This window comes from Rhinatrema bivittatum, chromosome 2 (genome assembly GCF_901001135.1).
Source record: "Rhinatrema bivittatum chromosome 2, aRhiBiv1.1, whole genome shotgun sequence".
NCBI classification, from domain to species: Eukaryota; Metazoa; Chordata; class Amphibia; order Gymnophiona; family Rhinatrematidae; genus Rhinatrema; species Rhinatrema bivittatum.
This window is the reverse complement of record NC_042616.1, coordinates 637,845,873-637,863,763: the sequence shown is the minus strand read 5'-3', so window position 1 is coordinate 637,863,763 and position 17,891 is coordinate 637,845,873. Positions and strand designations below refer to the sequence as shown.

Genomic DNA, 17,891 nt, shown 5'->3' with positions numbered 1-17,891 from the left:
CCGGCCGAAAAGGACTACACGAATTACGCGAGGGCACACCCTGCTAAATCCCGTATAGATTACATTCTAATGTCGGAATCCCTATTTCCTAACGTCGATCAGGCTGCCATAGGTAATTTAGTGATCTCTGATCACTGTCCTGTGTGGTGCTCAGTTGGTGCTGCCAACTCGCTACCCTCTCTGTTTCAGTGGCGTATGCCGGAGTGGTTGGCAACGGATCCAGAGTTTAAGCAATATCTTTCCCAGAAATGGGCACAGTATGATGAATTTAATGGGCAACACCGTTCTGACCCGATACTCTTTTGGGAAACAGCGAAAGCTGTGTTACGCGGTGACATTTTGCAATATACTATCCGAAAGCGGAAACAGCAAAATGCACAAATTTTGTCATTGGAAAAGGATTTAGCAAATTTCAAGAATCAATGGAATTGTACTAATTCAGTCTATTGGAGAGAGAAATTTAGGCAAACTCAACAGCTTCTTAATGATATTCTTCATTGTAAAGCGGTGGGCAATATGTTTTCTTTTAAGCATAAATTGTTTTTACATGGTAATAAACCAGGACGGTTGCTGGCTCGGTTAACGAGAGCGCAACAACCTTCTAAATTTATCAGCTCCCTCCGCAAACCGTCTGGGGACATGGCTGTTACTACTTCTGAGATTGGAAAAATTTTCAATAATTTTTATGCTACTTTGTATGCCAAAGATACTCCGCACCTCCCTAATCAGCTCCAGTTTTTTGAAAATTTGACACTTCCCACCTTAACTGCTCAACAAATAGAGGGGCTCAATAGGCCCATTCTACCTCAGGAAGTTCAGACAGTCATAGCAGATTTGAAACTCCATAAATCGCCTGGTCCTGATGGCATTACTTCTTTGTTTTATAAATCACTTACAGAACCGGTTACTCCTTTTTTAGTGAGTTTATTTAATCATATGATTACCCAAGCTCAGCTCCCCGAGTCAATGAAAGTGGCGGCCATCACTGTTTTGCCCAAACCAGGGCGAGATCTAGCAGATCCAGGCTCTTATCGGCCAATATCATTATTAAATCAAGATGTAAAGATCTATGCCAAGCTGCTGGCCTCCCGTTTGAAATTTATTCTCCCTGATCTTATATCACCTGAACAGACGGGTTTCGTCCATGGCAGACGGCCTGTTACCAATATCAGGCGCCTCTTGGTAGCCTTGGAAAGCTGCAAGGCTCAGTCCACTCCAGACCCGCTGTTAGTCAGCTTTGACACTGAAAAGGCGTTTGACCGGGTGGCATGGGCATATCTGTTTGATACTTTGCAACGGTTTGGGTTTCAGGGCGCATTTTTTACAGCACTCCAATTATTGTATTCTGACCCCAAGGCATTTATTTGTGTTAACGGCACTACCTCTCCTATTTTTACATTAGGCAGAGGTACCTGTCAGGGATGCCCCCTCTCACCATTACTATATATACTGTCTTTGGAGCCCCTCATACGTAGAATTAAACAGGACGCGAGGGTTCCGGGTATATGGACTGGGTCTACTGAACAGAAAATGATGTTGTTTGCCGATGACATGCTTATGTTAATTTCAAAGGCCCGGAGCTCATTGCCAATCTTGTTGGAAATCATCCAAACATTTGGCTCCTTTTCGGGATTAAAATTAAATTTGACAAAATCTGAAGCGATGGATGTGCGGGGGAATCTCAAAACTGATTGGTTAAATTTCCCATTATTATGGGCAAAAGATACTATAAAATACCTTGGCATTAAAATTCATTGTGATCCACAATACTGGTATTTTCATAATATTCCCCCATTATTAAAGATCTTTAGGGAGAAACTTCATAGTTTGAGTTCTTTCCCTCTATCCCTCTCAGGGCGAATTGGATTGGTTCAGATGATGTTGCTTCCTAAGCTATTATATGTCCTGCAGATGACACCCATTTATCTGCAGGCCAAGGATATTAAGCGGCTTACTTCCTTATGTGGGAAATTTTATTGGAATTCTAAAAGAGCCCGTATAAGCTTTTCTAAACTTATGGCCCCCAAAGACGAAGGAGGTATGGGAGTAGCCAGTCTGAGGTACTATAACATTGCTTGCTTGATTCCGACGTTGAGGGAATGGCTGGGATGTGGGGGTACAAATCAGGTCCTTACCTTAGAACGAGCATTGTTGCAACCATGGGATTTGGCTTATCTTTTACATGCCCCTCAGGAAAGACTACTGCCCCTTCAGACTCGCAACATTCTTGTGTATGCGTTGCGTAGAAGCTGGAAATACCTTCGTTCTATTTTGCAATTACCTTGGCAGGTGTCTTTCTGCTTACCCCTTCGGGGGAATCCTGACTTCCCTGTGGGGCTCAGTGGCAGATGTTTTTCAAAAATTTCTGAGGTGGGAGTTTTTAATTTACACCCCTTTATTAACCTCCAAACTGGGGATGTCTACTCTTTCCAATACTGCTGCCAATCTCTACATTTCACCCATGTGGATTATTTAGCATACTTGCAAATCCGCAGTTATATCCATAGTATTGTTGCCTCAACCCAACTCCCGAAAACGAATGGCCCCTTTCAACGCTTTTTAAGCCTGGGTGTTAAAAAGCTGGTTTCTATTTCAATCATGTATAAATTTATGCATAATGTTTCATCATATACCATAAATTCTCTAGTTGTTAAATGGTCTAAGGACCTACCTGGGGTACTAATTACTGTGGATCACTTACGTCAATGTCTTCAATTAATACGTGAAGTAGTTGTTAGTGTTGCTTTCAGAGAACTACATTTTAAAATTATGCATCGAATAGTGGTTTGTCCGCGCAGAGCATTCCTTATGGGGATAGCTGATTCTCCTAGTTGTTGCAAATGTTCCTCTCCACAGGCTTCACTCCTGCATTGCTTATGGGAATGCCCACTCATTCAGTCTTTCTGGTCGGATACTATATTAACCTTTGCTGACTCTGATTTGTTAACAAACCCAGAATCAGCGCTGCTGTGGATTTTGGGAATTCCGCCGACTAGTCCCGATGGTGTGGAAGCGCCTACTTCGTCCCTCTTGCACAAAGGACGTCTGGTGGCTCTTCGTTTTGATTTTGAAATATTGGCTTTCCCCGGCACCTCCATCCAAACAGGAATGGACTTCTACGTTATTGGAATTATACCTTTTGGAGCAGAAGTCTATACCTCTTTATCTGCACAAGAAGCGACGCTTCTTTCAAGAACAATGGCAGCAGTTCACAGATTCCTTGCCTACGTCGACTAGTCTGCATTTGAGCTAGATTGTATTTGTACTAGATAGTTATGTGTAGGGGCTAGTAAATTTCTTATAATGCGGAATTTTGTGGCACATATACCAAATACGGGCACCCATGCCCTTGCAGCATTTTGTGGTGTTTAGAAGTACAATAACAGGTGTTGACGGGGAACTGATGGATACATATGCGCAGTTTCCAGAACACAGGAGGAAAGAGGATCTCGCTACCTACTGGGCGGCAGGGGTGGGTTGGGTAGGGGGGAGGTGGTACGGACGACTTGGGTGGGAGCATTTTGGGAGATAACAGGGTATAGCTGTAAAAGAAGAACTTAAAGGATCCGGTTGGATATGCATTATATTATGTAGACAATATGATTTATATGGTTTTCTTGTACTTGTTCTTGTACATTTCTGCACGTTATGTTATGTGTTCTTCTGTGAAAACTAATAAAAATGATTACAAACAAAAAAAAACAAAACAAAACTCTGGAATTTGTTGCCAGAGGATGTGGTTAGTGCAGTTAGTATAGCTGTGTTTTAAAAAAGGATTGGATAAGTTCTTGGAGGAGAAGTCCATTACCTGCTATTAATTAAGTTGACAGCCCCTGCTATTACTAGCAACAGTAACATGGAATAGACTTAGTTTTTGGGTACTTGCCAGGTTCATATGGCCTGGATTGGCCACTGTTGGAAACAGGATGCTGGGCTTGATGGACCCTTGGTCTGACCCAGTATGGCATGTTCTATAGGCAAATAGAATTTTAGGATTGAATTGAAATTTATGGATTTTTTTCTGAATAGAAATCCTGTTTTTGCCGAATTAATAGCAGATCTATACTTATGAAGGGCTACTCTATAATGTGCAAGTGATTATAGGATTACGAGGTTTACGCCAAAGTCTTTCCAAATGCCGCAGGTCCTGTTTGAGGGATTTTAACTGCGAGGAGAATCAGGGGGCTTTATGTTTTGCGAAAGGACAAATCCACTTCCTCAGAGTAGGACAAAGATTTAGATAAGTCTGAAATGATCTTTTCCCAAGAATTTATTTATTTATTTATTTAAGGCTTTTATATACCGACTTTCTTGATACAGATCAAATCAACTCGGTTTATATCAAAACTAAGCAGCACTATAACAAACAATTCAACAAGAGACATTTAGTAGGAGCATACAAGTTACATTATAACAAGGTTGCCTTAACTGGGAGATGGAAAAAAAGAGGGGGAGAACGAAAGGTAAATTATTAAATACAATAAATTACTATATACAATGGAGTATGGGAAGGAGGCAGAATTAACAGCGGTCGGCATAGTAGAGATGGCCAAATTGCCAAGAGCTTCTGGCAGGATAGTAATAAGATCCTCTGTCTTACACGGTTTTTTAAATTCAATTTCAATTTTTGAAGGAGAAGATTCCATGGGCGGAATTTTAAATAATAGTAAAGATGTGATAAGGTGATGGTCTGACCAGGGCACTGGCAGACTGCTAGGAGAATCTTTTATGTCAAAAGTGTCATTGATAAACACAAGATCCAAAGAATTGCCAGCTTTGAGTTGAGGTTTTTACAATTTGGGTGAAGCCTAATGCTTCCAGGGTGGTTAAAAACATTTCACAACTGGCTGACAGGGGAAGCACATCCATATGTAAGTTAAAATCTCCAAATATAATGGTAGGAATATTAGAATCAAGATTGGTTGGTTGTAAACAGTTCAACTAAAGGTGAGCAGCTGTGTTCTAGAAGGCCTGGAGGGGTATAGACTAGGCAAATTTGGAGTGATCTGGACTTAAAAAAGGCAGTCTCGTAGTGTGATGTTATACTAAGGTTCTGTTTGGATTAAGTGTAGTTTCTTGTGAGCTAGTAGCATTATGCCTCCTCCTTCTTTTTTTTTTTTTTTTTGATGACCTGAGGATAGAAAAAACATCATATGATTAGTGGGGGAGCTGATTAATTAAGACGGAGTCAGTTGATTTGAGCCCAGGTCTCAGTGATACCACGAATGTCTGGTTTGTTTTCATTAAGATGATCGAGTAAAACAGGGATCTTTTTAGTAAGGAACTGAGCGTTGAATAACGATAAGGACAAAAGAGTTAAAGCCATTAGCTTGGCATTGGGAGTAATTCGAACTGGAATGAGTGTCTGTTCTTGATAAGGAATGGTTCTCGAATTTCTATATAAGTTCTTCCGGTGGAAGCTGACTCTGCTTTGAATTAAAAATTCCTCCATGTTGCAGAAAAGTACTTACAGCTGTTAGTAAGAAGTCCCGGCCTTAGCCCGAAGAATGAAGTATGCACAGAAGCGCCCAGCAGAGGCACTAAGGGGGGGAAATCCCCTTGGGCACGCCCACCGAGTCAGCATCTTAAATAAAGGCCCCCGTGCCCGATGATGATGTCACCCAAGGAAGTTCGACACCTCGCGGGTGGGGGGGGGGGGGGGGGAAGGCTCTGTCTCTGGGGAGAGTCAGCAGGCAGGAACCAGGTAGATGGACAAGCAGGCAGGTAAAGTTAATCCCAAGCCTCAGAGTGGAATGCAGAAGCAGGACTTCAATCCCCTAGGGCAGTAAAGCCTCCGACCGAGTCAGCATCTTAAATAAAGGCCCCCATGCCAGATGATGTCACCCAGGGAAGGTCGACGCCTCGCAGGGGGGGTGGGAGAGAGACCCGGTCAGCCTAAAAGTCTTGACCCTTGCTTGGTTTAAATTTTACTTCACAAACAGATCCTTTAAAATCAAAATAGGTCCAGTCGAATCCAAAACAGTAAATCTCTCTTCAGGGGTTCCACAGGGCTCATCCCTATCCCCCACACTCTTTTAACATTTATATGGCCCCGTTGTGTAAGTTCTTGGCAGGCTTAGGACTAGTCCATTTCATATACGCCGACGACGTCCAAATTCTTCTACCTATTAAAGATTCTCTACAAAATACCTTGAAACTCTGGGAAATTTACTTATTAGAAATGTAGATAGCAGGGTGGCTGGTGGACGTGAGGACCGCCTGGTAACTTGCCTGCCTGGTGCGAAGGTGGCAGACCTCACGCGCCACCTAGATAGGATTATAGACAGTGCTGGGGAGGAGCCGGCTGTCGTGGTACATGTGGGCACCAACGACATAGGAAAGTGTGGGAGAGAGGTTCTGGAAGCCAAATTTAGGATATTAGGTCGGAAGCTAAAATCCAGAACCTCCAGGGTGGCATTCTCTGAAATGCTTCCTGTTCCACGTGCAGGACCCCAGAGGCAGGCAGAGCTCCAGAGTTTCAATGCGTGGATGAGACGATGGTGTAGGGAAGAGGGATTCAGCTTTGTAAGGAACTGGGGAAACTTTTGGGGAAAGGGGAGACTTTTCCGAAAGGATGGGCTCCACCTTAACCAGAGTGGAACCAAGCTGCTGGCACTAACTTTCAAAAAGGAGATAGAGCAGCTTTTAAACTAGAACAAAGGGGAAAGCCGACAGTCACTCAGCAGTGCATGGTTCGGAGAAATGTATCCTTGAAGGATACTAATGAAACAGGAGAGTTAGGGCATCCCAACAGAGAGGTTCCATTAAAAGCAAATATAGTCCATATGCCTATATGTAAAAAATCACCAAAACTAATGATTTCCGAATTATCCCAAACAACTGAAAAGCAGGTTGTTAAAACAAACAAAAAACACACTTTGAAATGTCTATATGCCAATGCCAGAAGTCTAAGAAGTAAGATGGGAGAGTTAGAGTGTATAGCAGCAAATGATGAGATTGACATAATTGGCATCACAGAAACTTGGTGGAAGGAGGATAACCAATGGGACAGTGCTATATCAGGGTACAAATTATATCGCAATGATAGGGAGGATCAACTTGGTGGGGGTGTGGCACTTTATGTCCGGGAGGGTATAGAGTCCAACAGGCTAAAGATCATACAAGAGACTAAATGCTCAGTAGAATCTATATGGGTAGAAATCCCATGTGTGTTGGGTAAGAGTATAGTGATAGGAGTATACTACCGTCCACCTGGACAAAATGGTCAGACAGATGATGAAATGCTAAGAGAAATCAGGGAAGCAAACCAATTTGGCAGTGCAATAATAATGGGAGATTTCAATTACCCCAATATTGACTGGGTAAATGTAACATCAGGACTTGCTAGAGATATAAAGTTCCTGGATGTAATAAATGATTGTTTCATGGAGCAATTGGTTCAGGAACCAACAAGAGAGGGAGCTATTTTAGATTTAATTCTTAGTGGAACACAGGATTTGGTGAGAGAGGTAACGGTGGTGGGGCCACTTGGCAACAGTGATCATAACATGATCAAATTTAAACTAATAACTGGTAGGGGGACAATAAGTAAATCTGCAGCTCTAACACTAAACTTTCAAAAGGGAAACTTTGATAAAATGAGGAAAATAGTCAGAAAAAAACTGAAAGGTGCAGCTGCAAAGGTTAAAAGTGTTCAACAGGCTTGGACATTGTTTAAAAATACAATCCTAGAGGCGCAGTCCATATGTATTCCACGCATTAAGAAAGGTGGAAGGAAGGCAAAACGATTACCGTCATGGTTAAAAGGTGAGGTGAAAGAGGCTATTTTAGCCAAAAAATCATCCTTCAAAAATTGGAAGAAAGATCCATCTGAAGAAAATAGGATAAAACATAAGCATTGTCAAGTTAAGTGTAAAACATTGATAAAACAAGCGAAGAGAGAATTTGAAATGAAGTTGGCCATAGAGGCAAAAACTCATAATAAAAACTTTTTTAAATATATCCAAAGCAAGAAACCTGTGAGGGAGTCGGTTGGACCATTAGATGACCGAGGGGTTAAAGGGGCTCTTAGGGAAGATAAGGCCATTGCAGAAAGACTAAATGAATTCTTTGCTTCCGTGTTTACTAGTGAGGATGTTGGGGAGATACCAGTTCCGGAGTTGGTTTTCAGGGGTGATGAGTCAGACGAACTGAACGAAATCACTGTCAACCTGGAAGATATAGTAGGCCAGATTGACAAACTAAAGAGTAGCAAGTCACCTGGACCGGATGGTATGCATCCCAGGGTACTAAAGGAACTCAAAAATGAAATTTCTGACCTATTAGTTAAAATTTGTAACCTATCATTAAAATCATCCATTGTACCTGAAGACTGGAGGGTGGCCAATGTAACCCCAATATTTAAAAAAGGCTCCAGGGGTGATCCGGGTAACTATAGACCAGTGAGCCTAACTTCAGTGCCGGGAAAAATAGTGGAAACTATCCTCAAGATCAAAATTGTAGAGCATATAGAAAGACATGATTTAATGGGACACAGTCAACATGGATTTACCCAAGGGAAGTCTTGCCTAACAAACCTGCTTCATTTTTTTGAAGGGGTTAATAAACATGTGGATAAAGGTGAACCGGTAGATGTAGTGTATTTGGATTTTCAGAAAGCGTTTGACAAAGTCCCTCATGAGAGGCTTCTACGAAAACTAAAAAGTCATGGGATAGGAGGCGATGTCCTTTCGTGGATTACAAACTGGTTAAAAGACAGGAAACAGAGAGTAGGACTAAATGGTCAATTTTCTCAGTGGAAAAGGGTAAACAGTGGAGTGCCTCAGGGATCTGTACTTGGACCGGTGCTTTTCAATATATATATCAATGATCTGGAAAGGAATACAATGAGTGACGTTATCAAATTTGCAGATGATACAAAATTATTCAGAGTAGTTAAATCACAAGCAGACTGTGATACATTACAGGAGGACCTTGCAAGACTGGAAGATTGGGCATCCAAATGGCAGATGAAATTTAATGTGGACAAGTGCAAGGTGTTGCATATAGGGAAAAATAACCCTAGCTGTAGTTACACGATGTTAGGTTCCATATTAGGAGCTACCACCCAAGAAAGAGATCTAGGCGTCATAGTAGATAATACATTGAAATCGTCAGCTCAGTGTGCTGCAGCAGTCAAAAAAGCAAATAAAATGTTAGGAATTATTAGGAAGGGAATGGTTAATAAAACGGAAAATGTCATAATGCCTCTATATCGCTCCATGGTGAGACCACACCTTGAATACTGTGTACAATTCTGGTCGCCGTATCTCAAAAAAGATATAGTTGCAATGGAGAAGGTACAGAGAAGGGCAACCAAAATGATAAAGGGGATGGAACAGCTCCCCTATGAGGAAAGGCTGAAGAGGTTAGGGCTGTTCAGCTTGGAGAAGAGACGGCTGAGGGGGGATATCATAGAGGTCTTTAAGATCATGAGAGGTCTTGAACGAGTAGATGTGACTCGGTTATTTACACTTTCGAATAATAGAAGGACTAGGGGGCATTCCATGAAGTTAGCAAGTAGCACATTTAAGACTAATCGGAGAAAATTCTTTTTCACTCAACGCACAATAAATCTCTGGAATTTGTTGCCAGAGGATGTGGTTAGTGCAGTTAGTGTAGCTGGGTTCAAAAAAGGTTTGGATAAGTTCTTGGAAGAGAAGTCCATTAACTGCTATTAATCAAGTTTACTTAGGGAATAGTCACTGCTATTAATTGCATCAGTAGCATGGGATCTTCTAGGTGTTTGGGTAATTGCCAGGTTCTTGTGGCCTGGTTTGGCCTCTGTTGGAAACAGGATGCTGGGCTTGATGGACCCTTGGTCTGACCCAGCATGGCAATTTCTTATGTTCTTATGTTCTTATGTTCTTAACTCCATAGAGTAATTACTCACCCAAATGTCTCTCCTTAAATAATTCTAAAACCAAAATTATTTTCATATGCGACAAAGTCACAGAAAAGATCCTAACGGACATCAGTTTGAGTCTTCCTTCTCACAAGCAGGTCAATCCAGTAAAGTGCGGCCGCGTTTACCCTGCTCCTAACCTGCTTTCTACTCGCTTTCCGGCCGCGTTAGCCCTTCCTGCGATCCACAATCCCCCTTTAACCTACTCTTACCGCGTCCTTAAATCCCCGGGTAACCCCTTCTGCACGCGGCATGTATATTACATGTAAACGATCGAATTAGCTATTCCCTACCATCCAGTAACGCGCGCCCCGACTATCGCTTTTTTACCCTGTCGTTTTGCAGCGCGTTTAACCTGCTAACTTACCGCCTACCCTTACCCCTGCGTTAGAGGCAGGGGTAAGGGTAGGCGGCAAACTTTCCCCCAGCTCCCGCTCTCCTGCCCTGGCTGCGTCCATGGGTGCTGGTCTCCGGGGCAGCCCTAGTCCTCTCCCCTCCTCCCGAAGCAACAAAAGCAAAAAAAAAGCGAAAAAAAAAAGTTGCAAGAGAGAGGGGAGAGAGGACGGGCAATCCTACACTCGGGATTGCCAGTCGGTCTCCCCTCCTCCCGAAGCAAGGTGCGAAAAGCAGCCTTGCTCCTGGAGGAGGGGAGAGAGGACTGGCAGTGTAAAGCGACGAAGTGACTTACTTTTTTTGCAGCCCCCCTCCGGAGACGGACATCGGCGCGGCTCCCCTGCCTCCAGCTGCCCGCGAAGATGGACGCCTGCACGGGCGAAAGCGGCCCCTGTTCGTGCAATTGGGCCGCTCAAAGCGTGACGTCACGACGTTTGGTGTCACGGCGTGTGACTTTACGTCTTGAGCGGCCCAATTGCACGCACAGGGGCCGCTTTCGCCCGTGCAGGCATCCATCTTCGCTGGGAGGCAGGGGAGCCGCGATCCGTCTCCGCCGATGTCCATCTCCGGAGGGGGGGCTGCAAAAAAGTAAGTCGCTTCGTCGCTTTACACTGCCAGCCTCTCTCCCCTCCTCCCGGAGCAAGGCTGCTTTTCGCGCCTTGCTTCGGGAGGAGGGGAGACAGGACTGGCAATCCCGAGCGTAGGATTGCCCGTCCTCCCTCCCCTCTCTCTCTTGCAACTTTTTTTTTTTTCGCTTTTTTTCCGCTTTCTTTGCTTGCTTCAGGAGGAAGGGAGAGAGGGCTGACAATCCCGAGCATCGGAGAACCGTCCACTTCCTGGTACCTGTCATTTCAAATGTCATTTGAAAGATACCAGCGTGTCCGTGAAGCGTTAGGCCCGCGCACCCAGGTTACTGTATAGAGCGCTATACAGTAACCTGGGTGCGCGGGCCTAACGCTTCACGGACGCTTCTTAGACGCAGCTTGCATTTGCAAGCTATTTACATACAGGATCGAGCGGTAGGTGAGCTGGACTGTGCGTGTGGCAACTGCGGGTGCGCCGGGCACTAACGCAGCTCTTCCTACCACTCGTTACTGGATTGACCTGAATATTAGTCAGGAGTTAAGGGCCTTGGCTGTACCTTGGACGACGAACTCAATCTGAAGGCCTTTGTAAAAGCCACAGTTAAAGACGGTTTTTATAAACTGCAGACATTTAAAAAAAATTGAAACCCTTGCTCCATAGCGGTGACTTTCGGACAGTTCTCCAAGCGGTTTTATTGTCCAAACTCAATTACTGTAATGCCCTCCTTCTGGGCCTTCCCTCATTATCAATCCGTCCTATGCAACTCTTACAAAATGCGGCAGCACGCCTCCTATCCAATACTAGGAAATTCAACCACATCACACCCATATTGATAGACCTTCACTGGCTACCAATCCACTTCTGAAATACAGTATAAATGTTTGACCTTAATCCATAAAACAGTATACGGTGAGAATATAGAATGGCTAAATGTGTCTCTTCATATACACACACCCCCACGCAATTTAAGATCTTTAGGCAAAGCACTACTATCCATCCCGACATCTAAGTCAGCCCACTTAAACGCATTCAGGGAAAGGGCCCTATCACTGGCGGGGTCAAAACGTTGGAACTCTCTCCCACTCGATATTTGACTAGAGTCAAACATACAGTCATTTAAAAGAAAATTGAAAACATGGTTGTTCAAACAGACTTTTACCCAGCCAGGTCAATCCCTTGTTTTTATTTACTCTCCCAACTATTAAAATGAACTCCATAACATGCACTTATTTTAATTTTCTTATTTTTAAAATTGTAATTTTATAGTATCTTTATTGTGCTTTTTATGAACTATTATTGTATTTTATTATTTTGTAATTCACAGTTTATATTAACTTAATTTTTATTGACAATCCTTCAAAAATTTATTTTATTGGGCAATGTGTTTGTTTTAATTCTGCTTTGTTTTGTTTTTGCTTTCCTTTTTAGAATAACTATTAATATATTTATGTGACAAAGATGAATTGCTTGACCTTTAATGGTATTGTAAACCGACGTGAAGTTAACACACATGTTCAGTATATAAAAATGATTAATAAATAAAATTATCCACTATGATGCTCAGGTCTTTTTCCTGGATGGTAATTCCTAATATGGAACCCTATGTGCATCACTTTGCAATTGTCAACAAGTTCATCTGCCATTTGGATGCCCAGTTTTCTAGTCTCACAAGGTCCTCCTGTAATTTTTCACAATCCACTTATGATGTAACAACTCTGAATAATTTTGCCATCTGCAAAACTTAATCATTCTGGTTATATTTTATTTTACTGTTTCATTTTCTTGCCTTGTTGTACAGTCTCTTTGGGATTGAATTTAGCAGGTTCTATAAGTTAAATAAATTGAATTGAAAGAGTGTTAAAGACACTGGACAGAACTGTAGAGGGAAGCATGGCAACCTCCAAGCCTAGCAAGCCTGTAACATTGAACATGAAAAAAGTACAAACTAGAAAGAAATGCAGGATACTTTTCATTGTGGGGAGGAAGGATATGACTGTCTTTAGGGGACATTGCTGCTTTTAGATGAAGAGCACAGGATAAATAGCAATTAATCCCAAATCATTGTTTGAAACCACTTCCTTGAACATTTACTTGTCATTTTACATGTTCAGTTTTGGTGCTTTCCATTTGAAATCTGAAAGCCATGTTTCCTCTTTGATATAAGCAAAAGTATTTATTTTAAACTTTTGACGCAAAATGTTGAAAATATCATTCTAAATAGGGCATTATGTTTTCTAAGTTCCTTGAAGTCTGTGATTTTAAATGTGGCTGAAAAGATTTCCCTTGCTGAAGCTGTGGCAATTTGGTATCTGGGTTGCTTTCAGGCCTTGGATGAGATTGCCCAAATTTTAAAAAATGTATTAATAATTACTAATAAATTAGCCCCATGGTAGATGCAGGAATTCTATACTCCAAAAACTAATAGCAGACAGTTGGAGCTCCTTTGGTACAAAGATGGAAGACAAAATAGTTTATGGACATGTTAGAGATTATAATAGAAAAATAAAAAGGATATAAACCATTATTTTGGTAATAAGATCTCCCTGGAAGGTAATTATTTAACAGCGCTCTTTCAAGTAGTAAATGAATTCCAGGATGCTACTCCAGCCTGTTGTCTGCTATTGGTTGGGTGAAGTGAGGGGAGTTCTAGGTTAAGAACTAGGAGGGTCTCTGTGTCCTGCAGAAGGAATGGGTGAACTGGTGGATTACAATTATGCGCAGGTGTGGAAATATTCCTACTTGCACATGTAATCAGGGTTTTACGCAAAGAAGTTTGTGTTTTTTTGCACGTAAAATATACGCACTTATATTTCGAGAATAGGAAAGGTACAAGCTTTCAGTGCATTACAGGTATTAGCACGTAACCAAACATTCATGTGTATGTTGGGTGGTAGACCTACATATATCTTATAATCTTCAAGTACCTGATAGATGCAGGTTATGAAATACATGCATATATGGGGCCATGCGGAGTATTTTGAAAGTTATCTTAAGGTTATTTATATACAAGCCTAGTAGGGCTCTACATTCTTCAAGACATTTCAAAGCCTAAGATTATCTGTACACAACGAGAGGGGTTTTTGCTTGGCACTTGTTCTGTGGCATGCCCTGGCCTTCGAAATGAGGATGGTTGGTGATTATTGCTATTCATAAATATAAAACTTGTTTTATTTTTTTAATGATGCTGTTAATGAAGGATGTTTAAACTCGGGTTATATATAACTTTAGAATGCATTTCCCCAATATGATTTATTTAATTTATTTGTATATCTTTATGATTGTTTTTATTTAATATATTTGTTCTTAGAATGTATTACTATCTGATTTTTATTATGTTCGTTGCTTAGTCTGCTTAAGCAACCAATCAAATTTAAATAAATAAGCCCTTTTGGCTTGTTACCCTTACTTTGTTGATGGTATGTCATGAGCATGATCTGTGCATTTCTTTTTTTTCTCAATTCCAGATGTTACTGATGTCAGAGTGATTTTGCTTGTCTGAAGAGGGCTAATGAGGATTCATGTATATAGTAATGAAGCTGATAAAGTATTACTTGCTAGGGAGAGGGAGCTGGCCTAAAACCGCACATTACAGTTTATTTGTGCGTGTGGTGTGGCTTTGTTTTATTTTAGTTTTTTGTTTGTTTAAAGGTTTGGGGCCTCTCATTAGCCTCTTTCAGACCTAGGATATGAATTTATATGCCCAACTCTACAAATACGTTTTGGCCATAATTTTTTTTTCTTCACACTTAATTCAGTTGTTTGGTCTTCATGAAAAAATAAAAACACTTTCTTCTGCTTAATTTCTAGGGACTTGAATAAAAGCTGTTGTGATCATGAGAAGAATTTGATCCAGCGTGTTTCATTTTTCGGTACTTGGAAGATGGTCAGCAGAAATGAATCCTATATGGCATGGTCCTGTCTGATTGATATCTGGGAGGAATGGCTGGGTCTGGATAACCTAGAGGATTATCTGAATTATGTAGACTACCTCGTATGGGTTTTCACCCCACTCATAATCGTTTTTATACTTCCTTTTGTAATTGTCATCTTTCTTTACCTCTCCATTCTATTCCTTCATGTTTATAAACGGAAAAATGAACTAAAGGAAGCTTATTCCAATAGTTTATGGGATGGTGCAAGGAAAACATTGGCAACGCTATGGGATGGACATGCAAAAATCTGGCATGGTAAGCAAAATCTGATATTTTATGCTTTTAAAAACTGTAAAACATCTATCTTAAACTTTATAATCACTCTTACTGTAAGTATTCTATTTTTTTTTTCTTAAGATACTGTGGTCTTCTTCTCAACAAAAATTATCTTGGCATTAAAGATAGGGAGAGTTTTTTTTTTTTTTTTATACTGAAAAATGAAGACCCTCCATATTAGTTCTTGACCTAAAATGCAAATTCATACATATAAGACCTTGATCATTCTGTTTTTGTTTGTTTGGGTTTTTTTTACTTTATTATATTTTAACATAATTCCAAGAAACTTTCTTGTCCCCCAATGCATTGAAAAAGGAAAAGAGCAAACAAAATAATATTTTTGTGGGGGCACTCTTGCGAGGCTGAGCCAGAAGGACGCCTAGTGGTGACGCTCCCTCCTACCGGTCACTTTTTTCCATCATTACATTGCCTCTAGCCTACTTTTGCATTATATTTTGCGATTACTAAGCTGCTTAAATGACCCAGATGGCATCTAAGTGCAAGGTGGCGGATTTAAAGCAGTTTTCATACAGCAAACAGCCCCTGGAATATCTTGAGGCTCATAGAGGACCGCCTACGGAAGACAGTGAAGGCCCGGTCCTAGAAGTGGAGGAACCACACTTCCTCCCCACTCCAGGCCTTACTGATTTGCCATCTCAAGATGAGATATGGGGTTGGTTTCTCAAAACGTAAGCTGAAATGAAGCAGTATAAGAGAGCTTTTGGACTCCATGTCGGAGGTTAGGGAAGATTGGGCGGCTTTGGGTGCTCACATCAACGACATAGACGTCCGAGTTGAAGGCCATGCTGATGCTCTCAACTGCCTCTCGGTTCAGCACCCAGGACCTTTGGTTTGTTCAGGAACGCTCTTGTCAAATCAACTTCCTGGAGCTTTGGGCGATCAGGTACATGCTATGGGCTTTCGGAGATTGGCTGTCCAAGAAAGTTATCCTGATCCAAACCAACAACCAAGTAGCCATGTGATATGTCAACAAGCAGGGAGGCATGGGATTGTACCTCCTGTGTCAGGAAGCAGTCCAGATCTGGTCGAGGGTCCTGTCCCATGGGATGGTGCTCAGGGCCATGTACTTGGCCATGACGGAGAACATGGTAGTGGACAGGCTGAGTCAAGTCTTCAGACCCCATGAGTGACCCCTGGACCAGGGGATAGCAAATCAGATATTCTGCCTCTGGCAGAGCCCAGACATAGATCTGTTTGCATCCCCCTGCAACAGGAAGGTGCCTCTGTTCTGCTCCCTGTACAGGTCAGACGGCTAACCAGCCTTGGATGCCCTGGCATATCCTTAGAATCCCTTAGTGGCAAAGACTCTCTTGAAGCTTCACGAGGATAAGGTGACTACGATCCTCATTGCCCCTCGATGGCTGAGACATGTCTGGTTTCCACACCTATGGGAGGTGTCCATCCGGAGACTGATCAGTCTGGGGACTTCCCCAGATCTCATCATGAAAGATCAAGGCAGGCTACAGCATCCCAACCTCCATGCCCTATCGCCCACAGCCTGGATGTTGAGAGGCTAATCCTATAGCTGCTTGATCTTTCAGAGGATGTCTTTGGTCCTGGTGGCTACTAGAAAGTCCTATGGACTGAAGTGGAGGAAGTTTTCCGTGTGACATGAGCAGAAGGCTCTAGATCCATTCTCTTGCCCACACAAAAACTGTTTGACTACCTTCTACACCTATCAGAAGCTGGCTTAAAGACCAACTCAAGAGTTCATCTTTGGCGCATACCACCAAGGGGTAGAGGTGCACCCATCTCTGTACAGCCCTTGGTTGTACATTTTATGTGGGGCCTGCTAAGGTCTTCCCTAAGGCCTTCCGCTGTGTCTTTGGACCTCAACATGGTGTTAGCTTAGCTGATGAAAGCTCATTTTGAGCAGCTGTGTACCTATGATCTGAAGTACCTGACCTGGAAAATCATATTTTTGGTGGCAGTGACCTCAGCGTGCAGGGTCAGCGAGCTCCAAGCCTTAGTGACTTATCCCCTTTACACTAAGTTTTTGTTGTTGCGGTGTGTGTGGGTTTTTTGTTTTTTTTTTTTTTTAAATCATGACGGGGTGTTCTTGTGTACACACCCTAAGTTCCTGCCTAAGGTGGTGACTGACTTCCATCTTAACCAGTCCAACATCCTGCCAACATTCTTTCCCAGGCCCTGTTCACACGAAGGCAAACACTCATGCACAATTTGGACTGCAAACGAGCCTTAAGAACATAAGAAAATGCCATACTGGGTCAGACCAAGAGTCCATCAAGCCCAGCATTCTGTTTCCAACAGTGGCCAATCCAGGCCATAAGAACCTGGCAAGTACCCAAAAACTTAGTCTATTCCATGTTACCGTTGCTAGTAATTGCGGTGGTTATTAACTAAGTCAACTTAATTAATAGCAGGTAATGGACTTCTCGTCCAAGAACTTATCCAATCCTTTTTTAAACACAGCTATACTAACTGCACGAACCACATTCTCTGGCAACAAATTCCAGAGTTTGAAGAATAGGCCGAGCAGATAACCAAGAATTCCCAGATGCCTCTGCTGTAATGTGGCCTGTCAGAGGTGAATGAACTCTGAGAGACTTTCTGACTATCACAGATTCGAAGGATGTAGAAGATTTAGGAAACTTGTAAGTTCTGCACAGAAGGCCAGAAAAGCATCAATGACTGTTTGCACCACAATACAGAGATACTGGGTCCAGGCTGCAGGCTTTTGTCTTGCAGATGCCTATTTCAACTGACAGGAGCCAGGTAAATGAAGATGCCCCTGAGGGTGCAGCTTTAATTAAATCCTG

At 42.2% G+C, this 17,891-nt stretch overlaps 1 protein-coding gene across 1 annotated transcript in view; it reads left to right on the top strand.

The window, feature by feature from the left end:
- TMEM68 (transmembrane protein 68) overlaps positions 1-17,891 on the top strand; it is a 96,453-nt gene that overhangs the window by 18,404 nt on the left and 60,158 nt on the right. The window contains exon 3 of the mRNA XM_029591285.1: positions 14,690-15,069. Coding sequence (XP_029447145.1) covers positions 14,763-15,069 — 307 coding nt within the window. The 5' untranslated portion in view covers positions 14,690-14,762. The remainder of the gene's footprint in view (positions 1-14,689; positions 15,070-17,891) is intronic.